General features: G+C 37.2%; 1 protein-coding gene and 1 long non-coding RNA gene across 2 annotated transcripts; one reads left to right on the top strand and one right to left on the bottom strand.

Annotated features, from left to right (window-relative positions):
- Window positions 1-1755: 1755 nt before the first annotated feature.
- LOC125676036 (uncharacterized) lies at window positions 1756-3008 on the top strand. The gene is made up of 4 exons (XR_007370741.2): window positions 1756-2006; window positions 2126-2267; window positions 2644-2682; window positions 2848-3008. It is a non-coding gene; the product is annotated as an uncharacterized LOC125676036 (long non-coding RNA).
- A 3666-nt stretch (window positions 3009-6674) lies between these two features.
- LOC125676017 (uncharacterized) lies at window positions 6675-8606 on the bottom strand. The gene has a single exon (XM_048913908.2). It carries the CDS (start codon window positions 8505-8507, stop codon window positions 7077-7079), a length of 1431 nt encoding a protein of 476 aa, XP_048769865.2. The 5' UTR covers window positions 8508-8606; the 3' UTR covers window positions 6675-7076.
- Window positions 8607-11369: the final 2763 nt, after the last annotated feature.

Below are 11369 nucleotides of genomic sequence, written 5' to 3'. Positions count from 1 at the left end.
TTCCAAATATTCATTTACTTTCAATTTAGTATCAATAACACTAAAGAAGATGTGTTATACACATAAACACTATATAGTAAGTTTGACCCCACCCTGGGATCAGAACCTCTACCCCGGGAATCATGAAATTTACAATTTTTGGTAAAGGACTACCTGCTCTTTCTAAATATCCATTTAGTTTCAATTTAGTATCAATAACACTAAAGAAGATGCTATTTAAGTGTTTTACACATAAGCACTATATAATCAAGTTTGGCCCCGCCCTGGGGTCAGAACCCTTACCCCGGGGACCATAAACGTTACAATTGTGGTAGAGGCCTTCCTGCTCTACATCACTATGCATTGAGTTTTTCTTACTCGTGTGCGGTTGTAGAAAAGAATATTTTTGAAAATTGGTCAATTTTGGGCAGTTTTTGCCCCGCCCCTAGGGCCCCAGGGGTGCTGGAGTCCTGAAACTTACAATTTATGTCCCCCTTGTCCCAAAGATGCTTCATGCCAAATATGAAAAGAATTGGACTGGTCGTTATCAAGAATTGAAGTTAAAAATGTTCAATTGTTAACGCACGACGGACGAAAACCAATTGCAATAGGTCACCTGAGTTTACCTTAAAATTCCAAAATAAGAACAAACGAAGTATCCTATGACGTAATGATTTATCTCCTGATATTGAACTAACCGCGCGGCCGCAGCAAGACGCACTGTCGGATGAGCAGACACGTTACAGATACTGCATGGTATTGAAATATTCATACATGTTACCAATTTAACCATTTTAATGTGACGTTACGTGTGATGCTATTTGCTCTTTGTGAATAAAGGAAATCGTTAGAAAACATTTAAATAGTTTTGCCAAGGATTGTCAATAAAGTCGATCCGTGGATGCATTTTCATATCTCATTAGAATGCGATATACATATACGTGTATCAACAATGAGATCATTTTTCCAAGCTAACTTAATTGGTCTTGGAATTAAAGTCAATGAACCAAATTAAGGAAAATAAATCCCAATGTTCAAAGTGATAAAAGTTATTCCAGCAGATATTGCAAAATATACAAATTGTACAATTACCACATACCCGACGGTGGTACCGGATTTCCCTCGATAGATGTTTTTGCTACAGGGCTGAAATTCAGAGTACATTTTTCATGTTCAGGATTGATTCATGGGACTGTTAGAGTAAATTTTTGTATAATCATATACTATCTAATGCTAACACAAACTTCCATGAAAATTTCAAATGATTTCAATGTTTTGTTTGCTATATTCCCATTAGAATTAGTGTTAGAAATATATACACTGACCCGGACAATCGAGATTCATGTAACTGTACCGAATACTTCACCACTTGTTCATCTCGACTTTGCGGAGGCATCTAACATGCATATTGTCTCGAACTGACGCACAATATCAAAACTCGGTCAAAATAAATACCTAATTTGCAAGTTTTTTTTCTGTAATTAAAACTCGTAAAAAGTTATGACCTGCTATACTATTGAAAGGGTGTTTTGTTAAAATTTACATGTGGAAATACATAGGCACAAAAAATGAACATCCTTACTTCATTAATCAACTCCGTCAATATTTACTTGTGATATTTACGCTACACTGGCTCTAGACGTGGACCTGCCTCACCTTTAATGGACATCTATCTTCGTTGGAGACAATCCCTTGTCTGTTGGTTGATAAGTGAAATAAATTAAATTCATTCATAAATGAACGTATAAATTTCAAGCAGATCATTTGCACCGACCTATATTCCTCAAGGAAGGAATGGGAATTTTTTAATTACGCAATGAGACCATATCCTATTCGTTCACGGCCACATAAACAATAGGACAATCCGGTACAACGATGATGCGTGCGAGTCACGCATGCAAATTGATCAAATGACTTGGACATGGTACATATATAAACTGAAAAATGAAATACAAAGAGTATCTCATATTGTGAAGAAAGGATGGCGTCGATATACATTATATTTCTTGCATGTATTCTGTTATCAAGTGAGGATTTTCTTTAATTACCAATTTGATTTTTTATGTACATTGAGATTGAACAAATAACAAATAGATAAAAAAATTATTTCTCGTAATCAAGGTATGTGGTATTTTTTTGTCAACAGAATTAGACGCGTATCCATCCCTGCCACTGTTACCCACTGATCTGTCTGAGAGGGAGAATTTCCGGTGCCCTGATATAGCGAACCCCCACTGCAGTATGGACGGAACGAAAAGTTATAGAAATGCTTGTGAGGCTTGGAAGGCGTAAGTACAAAATCATTAAACCTACTGAGAAAAAATGTCAAAATCAATCCTCTCACTTTGAATATTTACAAGTAGCATTATAAATTAACATCCGCATTGTTTTGCGCTATGCAGGTCTAATTTGAAAACCCAATGTCGTAAAATATTGCTACGATGTGTTGGTTTCTGGTATTTCTAAGAAGACATTGAGATATACATGTACTGTTACCTTCTCATTCACAAATAGTTTTACTTGTTTGTTTACATACGTCATAGGAAGTGACCTTTGGGGCGAAATATTTTTCTCATTTGATTTAATTAATTCTGAAGACTCTTTACAGTCACGTTAATTTGTGATTTGAAACTTTGTTATAAATTCAACATAATTATATTCCAGATATGAGAAGGCAGCCAAACCTTGCGACACGTAGTAAAGGTATTCATTACACTTCGTGAAAATTATACACTGTATTCAATCTTAATGGATGCTAGTACATTTACATGTAAAATTATTATAAGTATTTCATTATTCTTTTATTTTCATTTTATACTTATCGAATTAATCAGCATTTCATATTTACAGAATATCTTTCGTTTACAGAAAACCAATTGATATCTGATGGAAAACCTGCAGATTAACTCAAGAAAATCCAGTATCTGATGTATTTATTTGTATTTTTAAGTGTTTTTGTATTTTGTTTTTATTGTTTTACATAGATATTTATTTATTTTGATTTGTTAATAACAAGCAATATATTTTTACAAGTTGTGTATCTTATTTATAATTAATCATATACGTCAAGTACTTCCCAGCCTGTAATAACATTTTATCCTTTTTACCTTACCTGAGTTGAAACTTCAAATGAGCATTTCAGACTTCTCTGTTCAGAGTAAGCCCACCGTCTGTTGATTTTTCACAATTCGGCTTCTTTTCTAGAACCACAGAGGTACATGTACATGTATTTTCAACCAAGATTGCTAAAGATGCCTACTTTAGTACATGCGTGTATATTTAGATGTAATGGTTGACTGTGACTTGAGTTAGTAGCACTCCTTCTAAGCGTCCGGTGGTTCTGAACTCCCGCAGTTTACATTATTCAGACCTGTGTTAAACACTCGCATTTGGTTTCAGAATCCGAGCCATGGAAACGTACATAATGGAGTTACACAAGATTTAAGGGACGAGTGTATTTTTTTTTTTTAGATACGCAATTTTGTAAATGTTGCAGGATAACCTCCTCGATCTCGAAATGTTGTTTTAAAATAAAAATGATACAAGGTGTTAGCCGAGCCTTTTGGAGATTTATTTCAAACAACATTTCGAGACCGAAGGGTGAATATACATTTAGCCAGTTGATCGTTTCCCTATCAATCACATCGTGACGTCACGGCAGCTTCATGCATGATTTGCTGACATGGTAGGGTCTACTATTTTGAAATATATTTCAATGTTTAGTTTGATGTTGAAGGGGTTTATCAATGCGATGTATTTATCTGATCTGCTATGAATGCGGATTTCACATGCACTGTCGCACTAAACTACACACACCTGGACTTGGGTCAAGCCATGTTTGTTTACATGTACATGTATATCGATCATGGATTTGCAGACTGCAGAATCTCAAATATTTTTCATTTAATTATAAATTTGTTTATAGAATTGATTAAATTTATGATAATATAGTAAAATTATTTTAATGCAATACACAACGTAAAACCGATGTGACCGATTTAAGATTAATATATTTATTTATTTTTTCTAGCTGTTTAAAATGTATCACAGTTCTAAATCTTTCGATAACATAATCGATATGTTTCAGAATAATGGACGCAACATTATTTGATCTCTGCAATAACCATGGTAAAATTAATGATATTTTCGATCTCCATACAGAAAAGAGATAGATATAGACATACTAGTGCATTGGATCTTCCAATTGAAGACAGCACGGTTACTCTTAATGTTAATTGGAATTAGTAGCTCAGCATTTCATGAAAAAGAGCGGGATACCTTCTAAGACTTTGACAATGAATATTTTATACTATGTAGTGATTTAAATCCTGCTTTCCACCCAACACTTGATAAGGTATAATTATACAAATAATTCCAAGACAAAGGGCAAAATATTACAAGTTTAATATGGACTACCTATAGATTACAATTACAGAACTCGCAAATTGAAATCTACGCATGGAAAGAAATTTTAAATATCTTGAGACAAGGTCATCTATTCAAGCCTGAATTTAGGTCAGATCACTCTGTTGTAGTTATGGAATTAAAATTCAATGCTTTTAAGAGAGGGGTGGTCTATCGAAATTCAATAACGGTTTACTGAATGATGAAATATTAAATTAAAAAAAAAAATCAGGCAAACAGGCGTTAAACACCAATATTTACAAAACACAGTAACTGAGGACTTCCCATAGGCTGAAAGCATTGATGATAGCTTAAGTTTTTCTGAGGGAAATAAGGGCCATATTAGTATAAAACAAGATCAGAGAAAGCTACAGGCCTCACTTTGTATGAGAAAACAGAGAATGACACCAAAGAAGATATTCTAGAAGATGAAAGGTACCTCCGAAAGATGAATGACTAGAAATGCAGGATAACACGATGAGGTGACGTCATAGATTGGCGGAAGATTGATTGATTGTATCTTGCTTAACGTCTCGCTCGAGAATTTTTCACTCATATGGAGACGTTTGCAAGACCGGTGAAAGGCTTCAAATTTAGGCCTATGCTCGGCGCTTACGGCCATTGAGCAGTGAGGGTACTTTAGCGTGCCACACCTACTGTGACACGGGTCATCCGTTTTTAAGGTCATCTCCGAGGACCCGTGACATTCACACCTGATGCCGAGCGTTTGGCGATGGAACTGTCACTACCTGTTTTAACGAAATAGGTCTGTCGCAATCCCGGCCTTCCGCATGCGGGGCGAACGCTCTAACCTCTCGGCCACCACGACGGTCGCTGGGCGGAAGAAGACGGACAACAAATATTGATATGCAATTTCGTATCACGTACGCGTAAAATAAAATAATGAAAAGGTTGATATTGAAGGACGGCATATCAAATGCATACAAACCCTTGTTACAAAGCATCATGGGATTAAAATATTTCAAATTGCTATGTTCCATTCCAAATTTAAGGAAAATAACCGGGGGGGGGGGGGTGTCGGTAATAAAAGACGAGGTTTTTCATAAAAGATGAGGTGTTAAAGAATCGTCTTCGTAACGAAGCACTTGACCAGAAAATATGAAACCTATACAAGCTCCCAAATATTCTCCTGACCCCCCCCCCCCCCTCCCCTGTGCAGTAATATTTTGGATGACTGGTATTTCCGAGTCCCATTTTGATTGCAGAAGCAGCAGCTGACCATGATGTAAAAAACCCAGTCTTTACCACATCTGATTTGAATCTTTCTGTTTCCTCATACATAGTGAGGTTTGGCACGTTGAACCCTGGTTTTGAGCGTTAAGCATATCAAGTGTCCATATTTGTAGTACTTCACCTACAGCTGGTTATAAGTATAACTTAATAGAATCAGAGTGAATCAATAAACCCGTCAAATTAGCAAAACATGTCGATTCATGAGTCATTGTCATTCTGTCAGTAATTCCTGCTCGTAATCTCCGATGTGCATTGACCTTGGAAGTCACCAGTTCGGAAAAAAGCGAAAGAGAGGCACTGAGCACGTGCTAGATTTGTAAACAGTAAATTTAACATGCCAATAATTTTGAGTGGCACATTTGCGTAATTAATACCTTCTTTTACTTATATTGTACTTCTAGTCATTCATGAAACGATGTAATGTTTTAAAACAAACGACACGCGTCAGTTTCCGTCTTTGTATATGACCTCGAATCCCGTGGGGATCTGGGTTAGAATAGGTTCTCAGTACCCCCTTGCTTGTCGTAAGAGGCGACTAAATGGGGTGGTCCTTCGGATGAGACCGCAAAAACAGAGGTCCAGTGTCACAGCAGGTGTGGCACGATAAAGATCCCTCCCTGCTCAATGGCCATAAGCGCCGAGCATAAGTCTAAATTTTGCAGCCCTTCACCGGCAGTGGTGATGTCTCAATATGAGTGAAATATTCTCGAGAGGGACGTGAAACAATATTCAATCAATCAATCATATATGACCTCGGTCTCAGCAACCCGATTATGTTCTGCAATCATCGTTCCCATGACCGTGTATTCGACGCAATGGCGGCCGGTTTATACGAAACGCTCATTGTACGTGTGCTCTCAAACAATATTCCCTTGTTTGTTTGCCTGAAAATTTTCTTCAAATCTTGGGAATTATATTAATCATACCGATAGGTGTTATTTAGTGCAGAATTGGATAGTTGAAAAAATATTGTCAGTTGCAGCTTGTATTGCTCAAAGTACAAGTAAAAATATATGTACATGTATGACTTATCATCTCGAATGTAATAAGAAATAAAATTATCTTTTTCTTTCATTTGGCAGCAATGCTCTGAAGGACAACGGATTACGGGACAGAAAACGAGGTCAAAATTTGTGTCAAATGGATAATCCGTCGGACAAGGATGAGATATTGTATTTATTCATGACATACTTTACATCAGCTATGAACAAACTGAAGTAATTAATACAGACAGTACACATACATTCCACATAATATATTTTGCAGTCAGATTTTTTTTTTTACATGGATCGGATGGAGGTTAAACGCAAATACTTTATTTATTTCCTGATGCACTTCACTTGTCATAAAATAATATCTACGAAATGGGGGGAAATGAACCGTATCAGAATTTCACTGAACATTTGACAAAATGCACGAGTATGCATTGATGCATTCTCTTATGTCCTGGGGACGTCGGGATCTATGTTATCAGCATATTTCACCTGAAACTGTGCAGAGTCCACGGCCGGTTCACACTGTTCCTGAATGTTGTGTTCTTCTGTGTTTTCTTTCTCCTTCCACGTGGACTTGATTTCAACCACGATAGATTTATTTGACCTATTTGTGTGTAATTCCTCATTTTTGCTCACCGATATGTTCGATCTATTAGTTTGATTTTCTGCATCGTTTTCGCTGACAAGTTTGACGTCATTGCTTTCCCGAGTATCCGCTTGTTCGGCAGGTTGATTGACGTTGATGACCGACTGCAGAAGTCGGTTTTCTTGACCATATTGCGATAGGTCGCTTTTCTCTTTCTCTCGTATATTGGTTTTCTGTCCCTCTACATTAACATTGTTTTGGAGGTTTTCAACGTATTGTTTATATACATCCACTGACTTGTATTCTTTAGTTGGACTAACAACTGGAATAGCTGGAACCTGCACATAATGTCTGTAAGAGGGGTAGAGGGGCCGAGTTTGAAGATGTTCATGCTTCAACGGGCGTTCCATCCGATTCTTGGGAATTCCTATTCCATGAAATTCAAAAGGTTGTTGAACATTCGTTGTGTATTGACCTAGTTCACCTTTATTTACGTCATGATTTGCGATTATACGCTTCACTTCTAAAAACTGTACATCCGACGGATTGTCCCAATTTTTTAAAAATTTCCTGCGAAGATTCCTACTCATTGTTGCTTGCCGGTGAGGTTGTGGAACATGTGTTTTATCAGATTTCGAATCTTTAGTAAAATCAAGAACTAAGTTGTTTTTGCGAATTTTGGGCTGAGTTTCTTCTCCTGCCGTCCATGGTCTGCTCTCCTTTGGGATATGCGGTAGCATGGAGCTGTTGTATCGGATTTTCTTGTCCCTGCTGACAGAGTACTTGTACAGAACATCGCGTGCGTCCCTCACGCCGGCCACAGACTCCCTCCATTTTTCCCAATCGTCCTTCTCTTCATCAAACACTGATTTGGAGGATTCACCTTCTGACGTTTTCATTGAACCATTCGGAAGTAAAAACTTGATCATTCCCCGACAGTTCCCTAAACTTCCTAAAGATAGATTGCTTTTCTCCATCTCTAGTTTTTGCACTGGTGTTTTACTTCCGTGAACATTATTTCTACAGTGAATGTCAAATTGAAAATGTAATGGTGATTCCATTTTACCTTGTCTGCTAGGATACTTAATGAAGTTAGAGTTGAGATCGGCCAGTGTCGGAGCACGCACACCCCCCGAAAAAAATTGTTTATGGATCCGCTCTAAAGTCTGTTTGTCCGGTATCTTTATCTTTCTGTCGCCCGTTTTTTCTGGAGAATCCCCTGCCGGAAACAGGCTACTGTAGGAACTACTGATAATCTTCAAAGTCCTATCGTTAATTTGGGTAGACATTGTTTCGTGTTAAAATAATCCACATAATGAAAAACAATCTTCTTGGTGTGAGTTAGAACAATCCGTTCCACATTGTGACCACTCTCTTTATTAGCGGGTCCTGGAGAGGCTCAGTATTCTGTGTCGTATCTATTCATCTGCAAACAGAATGCATTGCCATAGAGGATTATTACCACATACCAACCGATACAATGGCTAAAACCATTAAATTGTGCAAGTAAAACCTGCTATTGTATGGCGATATTGAGCCGTGTTTTCATACCTCCAAATCGCTTTATGAACATTTTAAAGGCTCTCCACTACTAAATGCGGATTATGAAAGTTGAATTAAAAACTTTGATCAAATGATTACTAGAATTATTTGAAAGATATTACATACGATTCTAATTTTCAGGTACACTTTAAAAAAATATATATAAAGTGTAAGTAAATATGGAACACATGTTATATCACAAAGTATTGAACTAAATCTCATATCTGTTTACAAATACAATGTAATGAGACTTAGACAATCTTTTGCTTAATAGAAAAGAAATGCCGAGAGTGGATTGTTGTCGAAAATCACTTTCAAAATATTTGATTTATACAATGCCTTCCAAATGGAAACTTGAAACAGAACAAACAATTATTAAAGATGTGTCCTGGATTATACGGCTAGGTACGGTTGATGTCTAGGGTCTTCTCACGATCGCTTTCATGGGTTCCATATTCGTTGTCTTTGGTGGAGGGATATTATGTCTCCCCTCTTTCATGGGGAGACACATTGTTTTTGTACTTTCCTTCCGTCCGTCTGTCTGTCACAAAATCTTGTCAACGCTTCTCCTCTTATATGGCTTATCGGACAAACTTGAAACTTTGTACAATGCGTCAATGCCATTTGTAGTTATGCATATTGTCGGGACAGGAGGATCCAATTATTTCCTTAAAGTTATAGTGGATCTAAGAGGGCTGGAGGATGTGAAATAGCTTGTGAATACTTCTCCTATATGGCTTATCGGATAGATTTGAAACTTTGTACGATACTTCAGTGCCATTTACAGATGTGTATTTTGTAGGAACAGGAGGATCCAATTGTTGTCCATAGAGTTATAGCGGATCTGAGGAGTGAAGGGTGTAAAATAGTTTGTGAACACTTCTTCAATGTAGCTTATCAGAGTTCATATTGTCTATGTTCCTGCTCATGCTTTCTCCTCCATACCATGTTGTGCATTAATGGGAGGAGGTTTCATTTGGAACACTTCCAATTTGGGGAGCTGGGGAGACATTCGTTTTTCGTAAAAACTATTTTTGTTGTTGTTTGTTTGTTATAACAGTAGCTATAAAAATCTGGCAATATGTCATCTTGTTGATAAGATTATTTGATTACCCCCACCCCCATTTAATCAATGCAATATACTACTATTCGTTCATAAGATTGAACTTTCACACGTTTTATTCAACTCAAAATTTAGTAAGATTTCATTATTCCATATTTATGGGTTTGTTAAAACACTAAAAGAAGGCAAGTAAATATACTACAGTTGATGTAGAATAGATCATTACCCCACATCCCGTGCATCCGGGTTAGAATAGGTCCTCATTACCCATTGCTTGTCGTAAGAGGCGACTAAAAGGGGCGGTCCTTTGGAGACCACAAAAACCGAGGTCCCGTGTCACAGCAGGTGTGGCACGATAAAGATCCCTCCCTGCTCAGAGGCCATAATCGACGAGGATAAGTCTACATTTTGCAGCCCTTCACTGACAATGGTGCGTCTCCAGATTTTTGAGAGGGACGTTAAATAATATACAAGCAATCCTTACCACACCTTTGCCTTTTCACAAGAGGCGACAAATGGGGACAACTAGGTTGCAACCTGCAGAGACGGAGAAAGAGATCCTGGTGGTTGATGTCTGCATACATTGGGTTTTATAATGTCTATTGACTAACATTCCATTTTGGACTCAAGTTTGGCCTGACTTGGACTTCGATTGATCATGCCTATAGTTGATATATTTGTATCTTTATGTCATTATGTTGATGTAATGGCAACTTTTATTCGACGTTTTCTTCCTGAGCCACAATTGTCCAACATACCGTTTTATATCGATAACGTTTATAAGAAATAAGATATCATTTATGAGTGTTATTGGGATATGACATGAAGTTAGTAACGTGATTAAATCCTATATTTCTATTTTGATTTGTGTTCTTAACGAACTTTCATACTTATGTAGCAGTTGACCGAAATAACGATCGGATAATAATTAGGAACAATATCTAAGAGGATATAAGATATACATATTTCATTTCGAAGGTTAAAAAAGACGAAACAGGTGTAAAATAAAGGTCATTTAGAGCGTAAAGTGAACTGAAATGAAGACAAGTAGAGCGAATTAAACTGCATCCGCGATGTGATTTGGTCGTGATCAGCGATGGAGAAACAGTGACGTTTGCCTAATTGAAGTGGAAAACACAATTGTTGAACACAGATTTCGACAGAAATTCAGAGGGTCTGAGAGAATTGACGGAGGATAGATGGACCAAGTTCGCATTAAACTGTTGATCAGGTTTTTGCAAGTTTTGGAAGGGAGCAACTGCATGTTCATCGTAAAGACCCGTAGTTGTAGCCATATAGGACAGATTTAAACAAAGTGCAGGTAGGTTGCCCTTTTTAACCTCCAGGATGTGTAAGAGAAAATAAATACGAACTGACAGATAGTTTTTATTCACTTGAGATATTTCCGTTTTAGGATTTTAATGAAGACTCGCAGCGGTGCCCTGACATGGACATAATTTTTCGAGCCTCAAAACCAGAGTCGCTCATGTCGAGTCATGCCTGGAAACAACAGATAATCATCATCATAAAGCCCTTTAGACCTAAC

The sequence above is a fragment of the Ostrea edulis genome, chromosome 3 (assembly GCF_947568905.1).
Source record: "Ostrea edulis chromosome 3, xbOstEdul1.1, whole genome shotgun sequence".
NCBI lineage: Eukaryota > Metazoa > Mollusca > Bivalvia > Ostreida > Ostreidae > Ostrea > Ostrea edulis.
Note: the sequence above shows the minus strand (reverse complement) of the source record. Positions and strands in the feature narration are given on the sequence as shown.